Source organism: Arvicola amphibius, chromosome 3, assembly GCF_903992535.2.
Source record: "Arvicola amphibius chromosome 3, mArvAmp1.2, whole genome shotgun sequence".
Lineage (NCBI taxonomy): Eukaryota > Metazoa > Chordata > Mammalia > Rodentia > Cricetidae > Arvicola > Arvicola amphibius.
In genome coordinates, this window is record NC_052049.1 from 131,784,799 (window position 1) to 131,805,235 (window position 20,437).

Genomic DNA, 20,437 nt, shown 5'->3' on the forward strand with positions numbered 1-20,437 from the left:
GCAAGTCCAAGAGAAAATAGGGGAACCAGGGAAGGATTTTTGAAATGCTGGCATATACTATGGAAACATGAGCTGATAATCACACTTCTGCAGAAACTTTACATCTCTACTCCAAGGAGAAGAAGGTTCCCTTCATATTGTATTAAAGACAATCTTTTATTCTCAATTCAACAGTGCACATCACCACACTATTACACACACCCACACACAGCTTCTTATTTTGGAGGCGTGGGGGGGGGGGAGGCTTAAGAGTCAGACCACCTTAGGCTTGGGTCCTTACTATTAAATATACAACCTGGGAAACATTTTTTTTATTTAAACATCCTGAGCCTCATTCTGATTATTTCCAAAATGTATCCGATGACATTGAAAGAGTAATGTGAAAACTAAATAATGTAATAAACATAAGCTTGACACGTGGTAGACACTCAACAAACGTGGTTCCTGATCTGTAAAGACCACAAGGAGCCTTGCTCTCACAGTGGTAGTTTTAGCAAACAAGTTTCTGTGATGATATGCAGCATAAGGGTAGTAAGACAGTTCTCATCAACCTTTATTCCTAAGCAACACAAACATATTTAATATTGCTGGTATATAAGTTCACTGGAGGGGGAGCCCTAGAAGCTATATAGAATCTGTTATTAATATGTAAATGAGTCTCTAAAGTTGAAAACACTAAAAAAATTAGTCTGCAGGGGCAGCTAAATTGAAGCGGTCCAGAACACCTAAGCTCTGGGAAAGGAGGCCCTCCATCATGTCCAGTCCCACAGCAAAAGCCCTGCAGACCCCATTTCTCTCCAGGAGCTCTGCTACGACAGCACTCCCATGCCCAGGCTGTGCCAGAACCAGCACCAGGCAGCCAGCTGACAAAGCCGGCTGGCAGCGTTTCTCAGCAGGGAGCCCCCAGCCCTTCCAAAGCAGGGCACTTAGCAGAGCGGAGGCTGCAGCTTCCTTCTAAAGGCAGCTCTATAGGAGCCTTGCTGCGGTACCAATTTGCATAATCATCCTGGCACTTCTTGCCTCTTTTTTTCAAAAAATAAATCTGTACATAAAAAAAAAAATTGATCAGGGAAAACCACTGGGTAGTCTTTACTCATCAGTCAAAAAAAGGTGATGTCTTCCCGTCTCTAATCTTAGCAAGTGAAACATCAACTTGGTGAGCAAGTGAGGAGACAAAATTTTAGGGTAAGGAAACTGTTTGTAGACATTCATAGGTAGCAAGCACCTCTTAGCAGGCAGCTGGCTATACACTGACTACAGAATGAAGTATACAGGCAATCCAGAGGGAAGGATGGAAACCTAAACACAGCCAGAGTGGCAGGACTGTCTCCCCAAACCCTCTATTGGCCATTTTTAAGCAGGGCACATTTAATGGCTTTACATACATTTCTACTTTACTCTAAGAGATTATTCTGTACTTGTTTCCAAGGGGATTTCTGCTATCCTCAAAAAATGCAACAGTTTTCTTTACCTAAAGACATTTTCAAAAGAAAATTTAAATTGACACATCTTGACAGTGATCATTTCTTGATTTTCCTTCCTACCTCTCAATAAGTCAGACGAATATCTAACAGAAGAGAAGTAAAATGGTCTCTATAGCATGCCAGGAGCTTTGTACGTAAGTGCATGTTAAGACTTGGCTCTTCAGCAAAACTATGATTTGTTCTCTGAAATAAGATGGGCAACAGAAAGCACTTTTCACAACAGAAAGAGCCAAATGAAAGATGCCAATAGCAAACAGTGTTTGTTCACTGTGATCGCTAATATTGCCTATCAAGCAGACAGAACCTAGAATCACTTAAGAGACAGACATTGGGGCACGTCTACGGGGGAGTTTCTGTGCTGTGCTAACTGGGGTGGGAAGGCACACCTTAACCATGGGTGACGCCATGCCATGGACATGGGCTGAGCAGCACTCATCGTTCCATGCCTCCTGATGGCAGACACAACGTGACCAGCTGCCTCCTGCTCCTACTGCCCTGCCTTTCCTGCCAAACCCTCAAACTGTGAGTGAAAATAAAAACTTTCTTCCCTAACTGGCTTTTGTTAGGAATCTTGTCACCACAAGGAAAACACCTGACACTCAAGAGGAAGGAAGAATCACGGGTTCAGTTTGGACAGAAACATCATCACAAATTGGGGACAACTGGAAGTGAGACTTCAAGACAGGCTACGAAGAGAAAGAGAAGGCCACTGACCAACCCAGTCCCACACACAATTCCTAGAACTGGAGACTGTCTCCAGGGATGAGGAGAAAAGAGGCCAAAGAACAACAAAGAGCCCAGTGTCTCTGCCCTTGGTTTTGGCTTCCTCCACACTGCATTTAACTCCCGGAGATACAGACAACAGACAAGCGTGGAGGGGACAGGATAAGACCTGCACAGGGTCACCCAGCCATTTTGAGAAGTAACAACTGGAATCTTCAACTACTGACTGTAGTCTCAGATACTCAATCACTCTGACTTAGTAACTAAACCCTGCACTGTCTTCTGTGTTAGGTTTTGCCAAAAACAGGCTCTATGGCTCTGCAAGGCCCTGCCCCTCCCAGGGTACAGCTTCCTCATCTGAAAACTGGGAAGTGTACAAAAGGGCTCAAGTAGACAAAGGGACCATCCAAGTTTCACGTGGCCTTCAAGTTTAAGGTTCCGAGTCCGAGATGCTGATTTCTTTGGGGTTTTGTCTTTTCCTGATGGAAGAGATGAGGTGAAGTGGGAGAGCGGATGACAAGGGCCTGAGGCAGCACCCTGCCTGACTTGCCTTGAGCCAGCAGCAGCACAGAGCACAGACCCACTTCTAAGGTCTTTGTTGGGCTTACTGACAAATGGCCTCCAGCTGTTCTAATGACAAAGAAGTCCCAACACACAGCGCTGAGCCCTAGTGCTGGGCCCCCAGTGTGATGTCTAGGCCACTGAGTCTTAAGCTGGAGATCTCCTGGGATCCTGAGAAGCAGAGGGCCAGGTCCTATCCCTTACATCATAGTGTCAACATTTATAGAGCACCTTCTCTGTGCTTCATCTTTACAAGTCTTGATGCAGGTGTCCCTGTGCAGAAATAAGGACAATGAGGCTCAGAGAGATATGACTGGCCAAGCTGGTGGCACAACTGGCAAGAAAGTCCAAACAACCCGACTCAGAATCTAGTGCTCACCCAGCATTCAAGAAGTAAAAGCAGGGGGGTGAGGAGTTCGAGGTTATCCTTCATAAAGTAGCCAATTTGAGATCAGGCTGAGCAACATGACACCCTGTCTCAAAGAAAGACGCCAGAGATCTGCACAGGTCATAACCGTGCACATCTGGGTTGGTGATCATTTTTTTTAAAGATAAATGTTTTTTTTAATTTTTCATTTATTATATAAACATGTGTATGCAAATAGTAAACATGGGTGCACACATGCCATGGCAACATATATGGAAATCAGAAGACAACTTTCAGGAGTTGGTTCCACCATGGGTTCCATGGACTGAACTCGGGTTGTCAGGCTTGCAGAGTGTGTACTTTTACCCACAGAGCCTCTCCTCCTATCAGTAAATTTCCGGGTCCTATAAGGCAACAAAAACAGGGCGCTCTCTCTCTCTCTCTCTCTCTCTCTCTCTCTCTCTCTCTCTCTCTCTCTCTCTCTCTCTCTCTCTCTCTCTCTCTCTCTCTCTCCTCCAGAAGTTTAGCTTATAGAAGAATGGTCAGGCAAACAGTCATGACTAAACGAATGCTTTACTATAGGAATGGACATAGGAACCAATGTGGCCACCTGACCAACATTAACAGAGGGAAAGAGGAGCTGGGTGTGAGAAAACAGGTGAGAGTTGGCCAGCTAAAGAAAAAGGCAACGTGCAGGCACAGCCTGGGTACCTGGGAGGACTGGCAGGAACACTGTATACTTGGGACACAGGATGCTCATGAGGGTGTGGCAAGAAAGGACGCAGGTGCCAGGCCAGTCAAGATGGAATTGAAGAAGGCAGTGATGAGGACTGTGTGGGCTTATAAGGAAAGGGAATCATCAAGGGGCAAAGGTGTGAAGAACACCAGATGCAGAGAAGAGATGGCATCTGGAGGCTGCTAGCCCACTACAGGTGCCACACTCTTGTCCTAGGCACCTGAAAGCCTGCATGGCCTGGATGGTCACTGGCATCTAGCTTTCAAAATGAAATTTTATATATACACATATATGTATACATAAATACATATATGTATATATGCAATCCAGTCAGACTAGACATCTGTCTGCTAGAGCATTCTTCCCAGTACATCGAATTCTGTCTGAGTTACTCCATGCATAAAGTGAATACATTATGCCCTGTTAATAGCAAATGACTAGAAAGATGCGAATGAGCTGAAGTATGTGGGAAACTATAGCATGCAAAGGAAGTAAGTTTGCCAACCAGGGAGATGGCTCAGCTGGCCAAGTGTTTACCATACAAACATGAGGACCTGAGTTTGATCCCCAGAACCCATGTCAAAAAGTCAGGTGACGGGGGCTTGAGAGGTGGTCCAAGCACGGTGGTGTGTGTATGCCTGTAATCTCAGCAATCTCAGCACTGCAGATGCTAGAACAAGTGGATCCCTGGGGTTTGCTAGCCAGCCAGCCCTGTCTCAAAATACAAGATGGATGGCAGCTGAAGAATGACACCTGAGCTTGATCTCTGATCTCCACATGCATGCACACACATCTGCACACACATACAAACACATACTAAGTAAGTAAGCCAGAGTTTTGGTGCTTACTCTCAACCTCAGGAGCAATAATTCCTGAGAAGGTCCTTTTACTCTCGACTCAGTACATATACACAGACATATAATGCCATACAACATATATTACATATGGGCTCAGGAGCGCACCTACATTAACTTTCAGAACTCTGTGTGAAATATTCTGAGCATCCCAAGGCAATCCCCTGTTGATTCTAAGATGCACATTTTCCATCAACACTCAACATCGCTGAAATTGAGCTGTTTTTTCCCCATGGGATGGTGTGCTACAGTTTTAACAGGCAGCATTTTTTTCTTATTGATAGTTAAGTTTATGTCTTTCAATCAATGACATCTAAGGTTTGCTTAAACATTGTAAATTAAGGTTGCCCTGATTTCCCTTTCCCAACAGGTCACAAGTTCAGGGAACTCAGCAGTGACAGGGCTAGAATGAGGGCAGAGATGCTTTCCAAACGCTTGAGTAAAAAAAGAAAAAGAAAGAAAAAAAATTTTTTTTAATTAGCGTTTTATATGCCAGTTGTTTGCACTGGTGTGTAAATCCTAGTGCAGGCTGTGAGCTTCCTGAGAGCAGGGGTTCAATAGGATTCATCTATTTCCCAGGACCCTGCATATTTACCAATTTTCAATGAATGCAATTAATCGATATTATGGTTCAAACAAGCAAGATGACCCCACCAGGGGCCAGCTCAGGCCACCAGTGGTCAAGATGCTATCTATCCAGGTCCATGAGCCCCAAGCTGGGATTTGGCCGCTAAGATTACCACTCACCAGCACATCCCTGAAGAGTAACTGCGGCCCGGAGTGCACGGTCCAGTCCACCGCGCCACTATTTGGAATCTTGATCCGAATCACCAGCACTTGGTTCTCCATAGCAGGGAAGGGGCCAAGGGCCAGCCACAGCATTACAAGTTAAAGGGTCTCACATCCTGGGGCGAGGGGTACCGACTGGCCCCTGCTTAGGAGGAGCCCCAAGAAGTGACAAGGGGAACGAGGAACACAAGATAGGAGATAAAAACAGGGAGTAGGATGGTGGGAGAGGTGAAGAGGAACGATCAGGAGGGAGCTCACAGGCCCTGAACCAGGCCCGGGTCGTATGGAGTTTGAGTGTCTCTCAGAGAAGATACACTGGGGAAAAGGTACGGGTCAAAAGGTATTAGCAGAGAGTGGAAGGTCCTGGAGTTACAAAAGTGGACAAAACAGATCCGATAAGCATTTTTGAAGTCCGTGTACGTAAGGGGAGACAGCACAGCAATGGCCTGGTTTAGGGGAAGTGCATCAGCCAATGTCCTGCAATCCTGGGTGGGCAAGGGGAGGGTGTCTGGGCGCCGCGGGCTGGGTCGGGGCTGTTACGGAGGAGCACCGATGCCGCCTGCCCGCTACCAGACCGGAGAGCCCAGGACCGCGAGGTCACGAGGCGGGTCCCGGGCCGCAGCCGGAACCGGAGGGTGCTGGGCGTGCGGGCTCAGCCGACGAAGGCCCGCGTCCCTGCGGCCGGAGGTGGCTGCGCGAGGAGGAAGAAGGCTGCTAGAATGCTGTTACTCCGGAACCAAAACTCACGGCGCCGGAACCCGGGGAGCCGACGAGTGGGACCCGCCTCCTGGGGCGCCATGTTGGAAAAGGGCAGGTTGGGGCGGAGCAGAGACAGAGACCGCGTGCTAGGACTGGCGACTGCCCCGTTACCCGGCGGAGGTGAAAGCATCCTGGAAACCGAGAAAGATACCTATCTATGGCTGACGCCTGCCAGTAAGACAACTTAAGGCTTAATCTTGCATAATGTGGCTTCAGAAAAGACGTTGCAAGACAGGCGGGCAGTTCCAGCTTGTCAAATTGTGTACCTTTTAATATCCGTGGGGTTTGTGCACCAAATCGGCAAGAGCCAGGAAAGACCTTTCTTTAAAAAAAAAAAATAGCAAGTTTTTCTGCCCCTTCTTCCAAGTAACAGTTCCAAAATACCACTATGTTTCTTTCACGTTAGCAAAGTGCATGAATTTTTCAGGGAGGTCCTTTACCCCAATGAGTGACCTGCAGTACCAAACAATCCCCTGCTCAAAAGCAATAGTAAAGAAACTCCGTGAAGAGCTTTACTGCCTGGGGACAGCTGTATTTCTGGCATCATAATATCTTATTCAACCGTTGCAAAAAATATCCCTTCTGTTCCATATATTTTCAACTAAATCGCAGTGTTTATGCAGTCATGATAGCAGGGCAGTAGCCGTAAACCTTGGTTATTTTTAAATGCCTTGTTACCTCACATTTTAAAGTGCATAATCCTGTTGATCTATGGTGCCTATTCAAAAATTGCTTACAAATGACAATGTGTAGGTAGGTCCTTTATGTGTAATTAATTTGTGCTATTATCGCTACCTTTTGGAGCTGATTATGCATAAATGTGATGCGTGGGGGTGGGGTGTCCACTTTCCCCAGAACTAACAGATATGTGATTAATATAAGAGGAGGAAAAATTAAATGCTGATGATTTTTAATATAATACCCAAACTTGTTGCATAATTCCCTCTGCCTGGGCTTTTTTCCTGTTGCATTCAAAAGGCCATTGTAGGAAAAAAATGATCATCTTTTAGTTACTATTCCTTAATAACTTAGGTAGAAATCCATTCAGTGAAATTCTCCCAGGTAGCATAGGACCTACCCATTCCTACCTGCTCTTCAGGGCTGAAAAAATACACTATTCACTCATTTCCCCACGTACTTCTTAAATTTAAAGTTTATTTCTATTATTTGAGAAAAGTTATTACAAAGCTAGAGATTTTCTATTAACCTATCATTTGCTAAAATATCTTTTTTAAAATTCATAATACTATAAAGGAAACCAACTCCATTTGCCTAATTTGTATATGTATTCTGAAGATACACACACACACACACACACACACACACAGAGAGAGAGAGAGAGAGAGAGAGATGGCAGAGCCACATTTTTCCCAAAATTTACAGAGCAAATATAATCACATCTCAGGTTTCATAGCCTTTATATACCATGAAATCTTAGACTTGAAGATTTGAGTGAAGATTTCACAGAAAATTCTTAATGCTCCCAAAATATCTCTTTATCATGTAGAATAAGCCCATATACTTGTCTGAATTGGGTTTTATGATCTATGTTGGTGAGGAAGACTGACCATGTCTCTTCCTCAAGTAGAATAAGTACTACTTTCCAAATTAAAGGTATATATGCATATGATCTTAAAGCTTTTGCACATATTTTCTTTTTAATAGTGAATATAAATCAATTAGTCATTCAAGTACTGACTTAGGTAGTTTGGTATCCATAAAGCACTTTGAATGTAGTAAAAGCTCAATGCTTGTCTTTGTCCTACTTGAAGGCTGTTATAGCTTGGATCTGAAATGTCCCACATGTGTTCAAGTCTTGGGTACCAGTCAGTGATGCTGCTAGGGGATGGGAAATTCAAATGAGGGGCTCAGAGGAAGTTAGGTCATTGGAGGCATAGTAAAAGATATACTGGGACCAGGGCCCTTCTTCCCCCTTGTCAGCCATGAGGAAAACAGCTTTCCTTCTGCCTCTTTCCACACACTCCCTGACGTGTTGTTCTGCTTAACCACGAGCCTAGAGACTATGTGGCCAACTGACCATGGCCTAAAACCTGTGAACCGGTCAACTAGCATAACATAAATTTTTATCGTTGACAACTAAAACAAAGAACTTCCTTCTCAATGAGTATAATAGAAGTTTCTCTCAAAATAAACTAGTCTGATGAAAGAAACACAAAAAAGTGAATAAAGCATATCAGAAGGTGGTAAAAGCTAGGAGAAAAATGAACCAAGAGGGGACATGGAAACACTACATTCCGATGCGTTAACACTAAGGGAGGTGACAGTGGCCCTGGGAAATCCTGTTACTCGTGACCTTAACTGAAGAGAAGGCATTTCTGAAAATTAGGTGTGTGGTAGTTTGAATAAAAATGGCCCCCGTGGCTCATAGGGAGTGGCACTATTGGAAGGTCAGGCCTTGTTGCAGGAAGTGTGTCACTGGGGTGAGCTTTGGAGTTCCAGAAGCTCAAACCAGGCCCAGTGTGGCTATCCCTTCTTGCTGTGTGCCCATCCCGATGTAGAACTTTCCGCTCATTTCCAGCACCAAGTCTGCCTGTATGCTGCCATGTTTCTTGCCGTGACAATAGTAAATTAAACTTCTGAACCTGTAAGCCAGCCCAAATTAAATGTGTTCATTTGTGAGTTGCCATGGTCATGGTGTCTCTTCACAGCAGTGGAAACCCTAACCAAGACAAGTCTCTACTGGTTTTTAATATTTTTGTGTTAATTGTGAAAAAACACACATAAGATTAGACTTAGCCTTTTAAAGTGTGCAGTTCTGCAGTGTTTAAGTGCATTTGTATTGTTAATCAATCTCTCCACGTTTCTGCTCACAAAAGTGAAATTCGCTATCCATTAGATGACTTCCCATTTCCTCTTCCTTTCACCAGCATTAGATTTAGCATGTTGAATGTGAACCATTTTAGAAACTTCATGCAAGTGGAGTGAGACAGTGTTTATCTTTTGTGCCTGGCTTATTTTACTTAGAGTAATACCCTCAAGGTTCGTCTCCATCGAAACTTTGTACCAAAGTTCCTTATTTGCAGGGCTAAAGAGAAATCTTTCCAATCTGAAATATGTTCATTCATTCATCTGCCAATGGAATTTTAGATTGCTTCCACCTTTTGACTGTTACAAATAATGCTGCTATGATCATGGATTTAGAACATCTATTTCAGGACTGGGTGTGTAGCTCAGTGGTACAGGTGTTTTTACCACAGATTAGGCCCTAGATTTGATCCCTACCATCAACAATAATAAATGATCATTGTGATCATCATAATTATAATAATAAACACTAATGTTCTACTATAATAAGATACCTAAGGCATGCTAAATTTATGTATTATTCTTTTTCATCAAAAATGATTTTCTATAAATTCAATATATTCTAATCATGGTTTCCCCTCCCCCAACTCCTCCAAGATCATCTCCACCCTTCTTCTTTCTCTTGTTCTTTAGAAAATAAATAAGCAGGCAAACAAAAAAGAAAAAAATTTTAAAAACAATAAGCACAAGAAACACAGAGACATATACAAAACAAGACCCATAAAAACACAAAGTCAGGAGCCATAATTCACAAACAAAAGACCAGTAAGACAAAAAAAAAAACTAAACAAAGCAACATGAGACAAAAAGTCTACAAAAATAGCATTGAGTTCATCTTATGTTGACCATCTAATGCTGGGCATGGGGCCTGTCCTTAAATGTGATTTATTTACCAGGGAGACTCCACTGGAGAAAACTAGTTTTTCCTTTGCAAGTGGGTGTCATTAGAGATAGGTTCTTGGTTAGAGATAGAAGCTCATTTCCACATCCCCACTGCAGTACTAGGAACAGGCTAACTTTATAAATATTTATTTAGCACGATGCAGACACCGTCTTGCCTCTGGTGAGAACCTCACAGCTGACACAATGAAGGGATAATACTTGTGTACCAAGAAGAGACTATAACTCAAAATCAGAGACCAAAGAGGCCGTGTTCCACAATTTCTTCCAGAAGCACAATGCTGATGACTTGCAAGTGCTCACCTTTTAAAGGTCCCACCACCTCTCCATATTGCTGCCCTAAGACTAAGCCTTCAGTTCACGAACTTTGGGGCAAGGAAGATATAAACCACAGCTACTGCACAGCAGAAACATACCCTATCCATAAGGACTCCAAGTTCTCATGTCACTAGTTATTCCTTTCTATACTTTTATTCTAGTGTGCTGAGGTGATCTCCTGGATGTTTGTTTGTCTGATTTTTACAATTTGCATTGGTTTTCTGCCTGTGTGTATGTCTGTATGAAGGTGTCAGATCTTGGAATTATAGACAGTTGTGAGCTGTCATGTGGGTACTGTGAATTGAATCCAGTCCTCTAAAGAACAGTCAGCGATCTTAACCACTGAACCCTCTTCCCCAGCTCCCATTCTGTGGTTTTGGTGTGTGTGTGTGTGTGTGTGTTTGTCTGTCTGTCTGTGTCTGTGTGCATGTGTGTGTTGTGGAATGTTTAACTATTTAAAGATGTTTTACATTTGTTTATTCTTCATTTGCTTAATTACTGTTAAAGATGTGTTGCTGTTTCACCTTGCCTAACTAAGGCACCTGATTGGTCTAATAAAAAGCTGAATGGCCAGTAGGCAAATGTGCTCTTATCTATTTTGATAGGAATGAAAATGAGCAGTGGCATCAATCCCATACACACCAGGATAGGGGTGTGGGAGATGACAGGCAGATACTCATGGGGCAGCAACACATGCCAGGCACTGGGGAGTTCCGATACTCTGAAATGCACCAGCTCTAATTTCTGCACAGGGCATTTCTCTTTTGGAAGAAAGGGCTAGGGTTCCTAGGAAACAAAATCTAACATGACTCTGTCTCATTGTTAGGCACTTCTGTATAATTTTCTTTATATGTAGAAGTAGTAATGAAATTCACGTTTAAGTGGCTTCTCAATTATCACCTGGCAGAATTACCTTTTGCATAGTAGGACATGTGGAAAGTTGTGGTCAAAAATATGAAACTGTAATGCACAATACTTAAATCTTGGGGTGGTTTGATTAAGTGAGTTTGTATGTGTAAAGCTCTTGGACAAGTCCTTGAAATAACTAAATGCTTTGCGGTAAACTCCTTATTTTATAGTAAAGATGCTAAAGTTTATCATTAAACTGTAATTACCCTTTTATCCAACTGGTAATGAGTGAGTAATAATTTAAATCATGTCCATTAAAATGGAGTTCTTGATGATATATATGTGTGTGTGTGTGTGTGTGTGTGTGTGTGTGTGTGTGTGTGTGTGTATCACCAAACTAAATATCATCATGGAGAATCAGACAGAGGCATGGGGACTTCCGAATCTGTTGTCCTACTCAAGAGTTCTTCACCAGCTTCCTAAGAAATTGACATGTAGCCTCTGGATATCAACAGAAGACTGGCTGGCTTCTGAGACATGATCGGTTGACAACTCAATCAAAATATTTGCTCTGTTTTTTTTTTTTTTTTTTTGGTTTTTCGAGACAGGGTTTCTCTGTGGCTTTGGAGCCTGTCCTGGAACTAGCTCTTGTAGACCAGGCTGGTGATTTGCTCTGTTTTAAAAGAGTAAGGCTGAGAGAGGTATGTAGCTCAATGGTATCACACTCTCTTGGCTTGCACAAGTGCCTGGGTCCCATGCTCTGATGACGATGATGATGATGATGATGATGATGATGATGATGGTGGTGGTGGTGGTGGTGGTGGTGGTGGTGGTGGTGGTGGTGGTGGTGGTGGTGGTGGTGATGAAATGATAAGGTAAAATAAAAGAATGGTCTGGCTGATTCTAGTACTACTGTTTCACTTCTGTACATTACCTAAGTTTGACTTTACAATAACAGTTCCCATAGCATGAGAAAATAGAAGGCAACTTTTTGAAATGTTTTAAAAGGATACTGCAACAGGATTCCAATCTCTTATTTTTCAGAAAACATAATTTATTTTACCTGACACATGTCAAACTCTGTTGATGTTCTTATAAGACAGAGCCACGTGACTCCCATTAAAGAGTCCTCTTATTGTCATTAAAGGCAAAGGCAACTTGCCTTGGCAGTTTTCAATTACAGACTCATCCAGATTACTGCATTCATTCTATAACAGATGCTGCAAACAAAAGTTACCAACACATGCTTCCCAGCCTGTTGAGTGCAGAAGCTGTCTTTTTCAGCCTGACTTCTTTACGTAGACTCAAAATTGCTACATTTTGATGGCAAGTAAAGCCACTAAAATTGATCTTCAGCTTTGTCCATGTTGAGTATTTGTTGGATGCATGAACAACTGTCAATTTTCAAATGTCATTTGAAGTTATTGACACTCTGGGGCTAGAGAAATGGCTCAGTGGTTAGGAGCACAGAGGTCTTTCAGAGGTTCTAGGTTAAATTTCTGCTACCCACATGGTGCATCACAGTTCCAGGGAATCTGATGCCCTCTTTTGGCCTCTGTAGGCACCAGGCATGCTTGTGGTATGAAGACATATATGTAGGCAAAATACTACAAAGAAAATAAAAATGCATAAACATTTTTTAAGTTAGTGATACTACTTATGTGTGTGTGTGTGCGTTTTGTTTAAGATTGAATGTGGAACCTTACACATTCAAAGCAAATTCTCTTACGCTGAGCCAGCCAAGATTTACATTCAGACTTCCAAATTCTTGACTACTTCATCTTATAAGTTTAGAAATTGAAAAACAAAGTTTGTTATGGCACTGGTGGTATAGCGATAAGCATAGCTGCCTTCCCAGAAAATAAAATTTTGTTCTTCATCTCTTAGTAGTGACTGTAATACAATGTGTAAGAAAGGCTTTCAAAATAATCTACTCTCATAAATTATTTTCATATAATTCTTAAACATCTAACATTTTAAAGATAGAAATGGTCACTCTTATTAAATGTGATTTTGCGCTTCTGTATGCTTGGGAAGCATTCATTATTTTGTATGTTTTTATTCTTTAGGGTTTCCATAGACACCTTTTAGGTGGGGTTTAAATTATGTACTAATATGGAAATAAAGTAAAATGAATCACTTCATGGCTAGCCAGTTTGGCATTCTGTTCCCAGGCAGATTGTTATACAAAATTACTGATATGTTCTAGCAAAAGCAGTAAAGGTTATGTCAAATAGCTGCTAAAAACCCATACCACATGTGTTAATGATGTTACCTTAACATGCCAGCTTCCCGGGCTGCATAATTGTTTCTTCCAACCCATAAATTTTTGAGTAACAACAAAATTATTGTGATTTTTCTTACTAAATAATTCATACATTACAAAGCATGTATGTAACAAGGCTCATGAATCACAAAAGCATATAATGACCATATATCTAATGACATATCTCTTTTCATAAGATGAATCCAAATAGATTTATGTATTTAGGTTAACTAAAAAGTACTGAGTTTATAAGGTTCATAATTCTATCACCCAGAACCGTGAGGAACTCCAAACCTTCTTTTACGAAGTCCAGTTCCTGTGATTCTCTTTTCAAAATGGCAAGCTTTTGTCTGTTGAAACCCCGTAGTATAAACTACTTTTCATGAAGTTTCACAGCTTTTAAATGTAATGGGATGGTACAGTGTTCATAAACTGTATGTAAGGTGATATGAATGCAGCTAGAATAGCTTCGTGTGATCCCACATGAAACCTTGCGCCAAGATTCCTTATCCAGCAGTGAGGACCCCAGTAACGGATGCTTCATCTACCGCCTCTTCACACATTTCACGTGGATCTTGCTTTAAATACTCTCCAACAAAAGAGATCTTTTTTTAATGATATGGAAAAAAAATGGTCCCAGGTGAGATTTCATCTACTTAATTAAAACTAAATATCCTAGCGAATGTTTTGAAATTCAAAGTCTGTAATATACAAAATATATTAAATTAACCAAAATTTAATTTTAAAATCTCAATGTATTTATTATTTGACAACGTCATACATATGTACACTTGATTCTATCTCTCTACTTTCTCCTTCTTTTCCCCCTCAGTCCTCCCACCATGTATGTCCCCTCCCACCTTCCTGTCCTATTTTATTTTTTGTTTATAACTTACGGAGTCTAAGTGCTTCCTACAGGAACATGCGGAGGGACTATCCCCTGAAGCATGGGCAACCTACTAGGAAGAACATAGATAGGAAGAACATAGACTCTCCTTTTTCCAACAGCCATCTATCACCCATAGCTCCTCAGCTAGGGGTGGGGTCTTGTGAGCCCCTCTCCAATCCATGTGGCAGAAGCTTTGCTTGGATGAATAATTCTAACACAGTATCTGTGCTCAGTTTTTACACAGAAGTTTTCAGTTCTCTAGGACTACAAAGAAGCAGAATTGCTGTAGAATATGGTCTTTAAAAACAAATGTGACACTTGCCCCAAATATTTGCACCAATTTTACATTCACACCTGTGATGCCCCTGCGTCCTGACAGTTTGTGAGACCACGCCTTACTGAAAACAAGCCAGGAGTAGAGAGATGGCTCTACAGTCAAGAGGACATATTTCTCTTCTACAGGACCTGATTGGGTTCCCAGGACTGAAATTGGAGGGCTCATAGCTGCTGTCATGACACTCTCTTCTGGCTTTTGAGGGTACCTACAACACTGTAGCCTAGAGACACATACACTACCTACAACACTGTAGCCTAGAGACACATACACTACCTACAACACTGTAGCCTAGAGACACATACACTACCTACAACACTGTAGCCTAGAGACACATACACTACCTACAACACTGTAGCCTAGAGACACATACACTACCTACAACACTGTAGCCTAGAGACACATACACTACCTACAACACTGTAGCCTAGAGACACATACACTACCTACAACACTGTAGCCTAGAGACACATACACTACCTACAACACTGTAGCCTAGAGGCACATACACTACCTACAACACTGTAGCCTAGAGGCACATACACAGAAAAATTTTAAAAATGGTTGTCTTCTTCTAATTGCACTCATATTCTCAATTAGCAGAAAAGATCTCTAAGCAGTAGCTGAATGGCCAAGGGTTAGTGAAAACTATTTTAATGAGAGTTTTATTAGAAGAAAAAGAAGAAAATGAATGTCTGACCTGTAATTTCCATTAGAACAGTAACTTGTAGACTGTGGACACTGCCCGTGACACTTCTTACTGTGAAGGAAAGCTCGTGTGAATTTGTCAAGCACATAAAGTAATATGAAAGTGAAATATAGTAATTAAGATTTGTGTTCTATTGATTGTGTGGCTTAAGTAATTTTTCATTACTAACATAAGATTTAATAAGTATAAGTAGTTAAAGATTCTGACTTGGCACTAGTCATTAGCATGTAATTGAACTAGTGAAAAAGATCAGTTAAAGCTGTGTTGATTACTACCTTATCTTTGAAAGGCAATTAAAGGCCTCAATCATTGCAACAAGATTTGATTGTGCAGCCTTTATTGGACATTGATCTTTCAGCAAAGTGCAGTTACATTTTCCATTAATTTACAGTAACATAGTTTAACTCTGATACCCTAGACTGTTGACCCAGGTGAGATGTAATGCTAAGTACTTGTTTAGGTTAAGATGCTCCCAGACGTCATTACCTCATTACTGTCTCAATGCTGTGTGCTGAATATAGGAGATACCTGATCTACTAGCATTAGGGTAAGGTTTCTGTATCTGCATTAACTTTCAAGTGAAGTGAAATGAAGATCCTTGTCTTTGATGTCATCCCACACACTTAGACATCATTACTCTTTAATAGACCTAAAAGGCATTTTATGAAGATTTGTAGATGTGCGGTGTCTGTGGTTCTGAGTGAACATAAATATAAATGACATGAGGTAAAATGTTCTAACAATACATATGGGTTTAATTTTTTGAAATTTTTATTACTAATGTGTGTGGATGTGATCACATGTGTGGGGGTCAGAGGACAGCTTTATGGAATTGGTTTTCTCCTTCCACCTTTATATGGGTTCTGGGGATTGAACTCAGGTCACCAGGCTTTGCAGGGCAATTGTCTTTATCTATTGAACTATCTCACTAGTCCCCCATATGGCTTTTTAATAATTAAAAAGTGTTTCAATTTTTATTGGTGTCAACAATGAGCAGAACATTGTTAATAGTCAAATATATGTGACAAAAGAAATAGAACTATTTATACAAAATGGTGTTATGAGGACATCAGCACTGAGAAAGTAGGGACTTTTATAATTTTCTTAAGATTTTTTTTATTTTACCTGTACAAGTGTCTTATGCAGCACCCATGGAGGCCAGACTAGGAGGTGGAACTGGAGTTACTGATGATTGTTAGCCTTCATGTGTGCTGGGAATCAAACCTGGGTTCTCTGTTAGACCACTAAGTGCTCTTAACCCCCAAGCCATTCCTCCAGACCCAGAGCTATTTATTGTTTTCTTTTAATACCAGCAATATCGTTCATACTCCCAAGTATGTTGATGTCTCTTAAAGCAGCAATTCAGTTTACATGAAAACTAAGAACTTTACATAGAAATGTCTTCTAGCATTTCATAATTGATATGTGTAGAAATGAGAAGAGAGTAAGGCATACCAAACATTACATCTTGACTAAATGTTAATCTTTTTTGGATTATTTTGTCTATATTGTTTCTGTATTATATCTATCATCTATCTATCTATCATCCATCCATCTATCTATATCTATCTATCTATCATCTATCTATCTATCTCTCTATCTCTCTATCTATCTATCTATCTATCTATCTATCTATCTATCTATCTATCTATCTATCTATCCTTCTATCATCTATCTAGTTTGTAGGGTCTGGAGAAATGCTTCCACAGTTAAAAATGTTTATTGTTCTTTTAGAGGACATGAATTTGGTTCCTGGCACCCATTTAGGTGAATCATAATCACCTGTGTCTCTAGCTCCAGGGGATTTGACACCTTTTCTGGCCTCTGTGGGAACCTGCATACATGTCATACACACGCACACACACACTGAGTTTTATTTGTATATAATGAAGTTTTGTGTGTGTGTTTGAGTATAGATATATATGCATATATATACACTATATATATATACTACATATATGTATATATAATGTAGAGACAGGGAATGTTAGCATAGTAGCCCCATCCTTTTTCCCTTCCCCTCCCTCTTTTGAGTACCTTCTCCCATTAATCCCCTTTAATGCCCTAGACAATTTCACTTCATTTATAAATCCATGATTCATGTTACCATATCAAGTCTAGAAACCATAAATGAGAGAATGTATATGTCTGAGAATGGCTTCAGTTAATGATCATCCAGTTACATCCATGTTCCTAAAACTGATGCAATTCTATTCTTTGTCACAAGATTGGATACTGCTAAATATAAATTGCATTATGGAACTGTAGGTAGGAAATCTTCGCCAATGGTTTTATAAACCAAGAAGGGTAGGGTTCACTTGATTTCTCCTTGCTGCATTAGGTTAGTGGGTGTGGGCAATTATGCACTCACTGCCTTCAGTCTCTCCCCCTTTCCTTCTCACCTGACTTTTGAAATCCTTCTATTGATGAAACCCTTTATAAATAAAAGGAACAGAAAAATGTGTTAGAAAAACAAACTTTTAATTGGGACAAAAGTAAAATGTGTGCTAAAAAGGATAATCATGATACATCATTAAATTTTTTTTTATTTTACGAAACAAATTGTGTGTATGTGACTCTGTGTTACACACATGTGTGCATGTATGACTGTCAGAGGGCAGTTCCATGTAGCTGGTTCTGTCCTTCCATCCTTACATGCTTTCCTGGGATCAAACTCAGGCTGCCAGTTTTGCATGGCAAGTGCTTTTACCTGGCAAGACATTTTTCCAGAGTCATGATACATCTTCAGGTGGAAAGGTCCCTTGTTCTTCTCAGTTTACAGGTGGAAAAAAATGCCTTATGGCAAAAGACAACATTGAAGCCAGAAGTAGACTCAATCTCCCGGCTTCTTAGATTTACACTCTAATCCCTCTGAGCTACAGTGTTTTTCTACAATAGGCAATATTCAAGAAAAGAAAAAAAGGAAGGAATAAAAAAGGAAAAAGGAAGGAAAGAAGGAAGGATGGAAGGAAGGAAAGGAAGGAAAAGTGAAAATGTTTGTTGTTTCTTGGGAAGCAAGTTTCATAACAAAAGATTCATTACAAGGTTTATAAATCCAATAAATTCTATTTTATTTTTTGAGCTCTGGCCCTAGCCATCACTGGTTCATCCTTCACCACAATCAACTTCACATGAGCAAGAGGTCTATTGATTTCCATGTAATACAAGAAAATATTACATTTGCTTAATTGTTACACAGCAAACACACCAGACAAGAAATCAAGGCTCTATTTAATGCTGCAGCAGCAGAGAATTACAGAGATCAATAGGGTAGTTTGTCAAAGATGTTCTCCTAGGAGACTTACCTATCACCGTGCGGACAAGAAGTCACACTGACTACAGTTATCGGAAAACAGGTAAGCAGAGTCAGCAGTACAGATTATCAGAAATCAAACAGGCCAGTGTGAAAAGAGGTACAACTGGATTGAAAAGCTGTATTTACGGTCTGGTAATTAAAAACTATTTTATCAACCTTGTGTTGAGACCAAACTTTTACGGCATGTATTGACATGATCAGCAGCAGTGAATGAGCAGTATTTGACTTAAAACTTATGAGCTATAGTTATTTAACACTGTCCTTACAGAGGAAATCAGTTCTAGCTTTCTTTGCAAAATGCTAATAGTTGTTTTTATTATTAATGAAGCTTAATGCAACATCATCTTCTTTGGGCAAGCCATTCATTTAACTAGTGTCAAGCATATTTTCTGGACTAAATACATTGGCGTAAGTACTTCTTTGATTAAAGTGTTACTTAGAATTGTGTTTGGACAAGTGAACAATCATATATTAGTACAGTTCCTTATCTGTAGCACATTTGAAATGACTACATTTGAGGGGCCCATTTGTATGACTTTGTTATTCTCATGGTCTCACTCTGTAAGTTTACTCTCTATTGACTTGCTAGAAATAACATCCAAATGTTGGTTAGGTGAAACTGTGTAAATTGTTTTCCTACAAAAATGTGTAAACACTGCACTACCAGCAACACATTAACATAAAACGCTATATATGTTTGTAATTATGAAGTGATCATAAATCTTAAATACCCATTGGCTTAGAAATTAATAGTCCTACTTAGTTCTTCCTAAATTACTAAATTTCAGAAATTTACCATTCATCTGGGTATTTTGTGACTATCTCCAAGGATAAATTTTTTTAATGACTTTGCTTTCAACAACGCAATTAGCTTAATAAAATTCTAATGCAAAAGTGGTATCGGGTTTTAAAAATTTCAGCGCACTCCCCGTGGTCAGTAGATCTGTGGATATGTGCTATTTCAGTTCACTGCTTTTATAGACAGCTGGCAAACTCATTCTTTCTGGGGCTTTCTAGACCTTAACTTTCTTAGAGGTTTGTAGTATGTTATTTTTTTTAACTTATTAATAATGAGTATTAATTTCATTCACCTTCTTGCGTTTATATTGACAAGAGCTATAACTACATTAAGTACTATGGAATTGCCTTTGTTGTTGTTGTTGTTGTTAGGGTCTCATGCGGCCCAGGCTGATGCTGAAAATGCCCTACATCTGAGGGAATTTGACCTCCTGACCTTCCTGCCTCTACTTCCCCAGTGCTGGGATCACAACTGCACTTTATTCCTACCAATCAGTCAAGATAAATAGTATAAACGCTTAAAAAACAAACAAACAAACAAACAAAAATCACTTCCACGCAAAATCTTAACACCTGGATGCTTAAGTTTTCAGTTGCAATCAGATTCTTACCTATTTTGAACTTGTCAATGACACCGTATCATCTCCACTAAGTATTCACCATCATTTTTTTCCAACACACTCTATTCCCCCATTTCCACCATGATTTTCTCCTTTTGTGAACATAGCTGTGTTTTTTCTTCAGAGTTAATTTAAACTGCTAATATCCAGCCTTAGAATCTGTGTTCATGCACTCCTTTTTACCTGTAGTTTAATCTAGTTCTAGGGAAACAGGAGTGAAGTCACATGTCTTTGTAGTTCCCATTAGTTAGACGATACAAAATATATAATAATGTAGAAAAGGCTTCCCTCTAGGAAATAGTGATTCACCTTAAAAAAACACACACACCATAGAAAGAC

General features: G+C 40.4%; 1 protein-coding gene across 7 annotated transcripts in view; it reads right to left on the reverse strand.

The window, feature by feature from the left end:
- The window catches only part of Map2k5 (mitogen-activated protein kinase kinase 5), a 229,043-nt gene extending 222,783 nt beyond the window's left edge, over nucleotides 1-6,260 (reverse strand). For 4 of the 7 annotated variants that reach the window (XM_038321200.1, XM_038321199.1, XM_038321198.1 and 1 more), the window contains exon 1: nucleotides 5,473-6,259. In XM_038321200.1, the coding sequence (XP_038177128.1) occupies nucleotides 5,473-5,607 (135 nt within the window). In that variant the 5' untranslated portion in view covers nucleotides 5,608-6,259. Of the gene's footprint in view, nucleotides 1-5,472 lie in introns of all 7 variants that reach the window. The other 3 variants (XM_038321201.1, XM_038321202.1, XM_038321196.1) reach the window with 2 other exon arrangements.
- Between the last annotated feature and the right edge of the window lie 14,177 nt (nucleotides 6,261-20,437).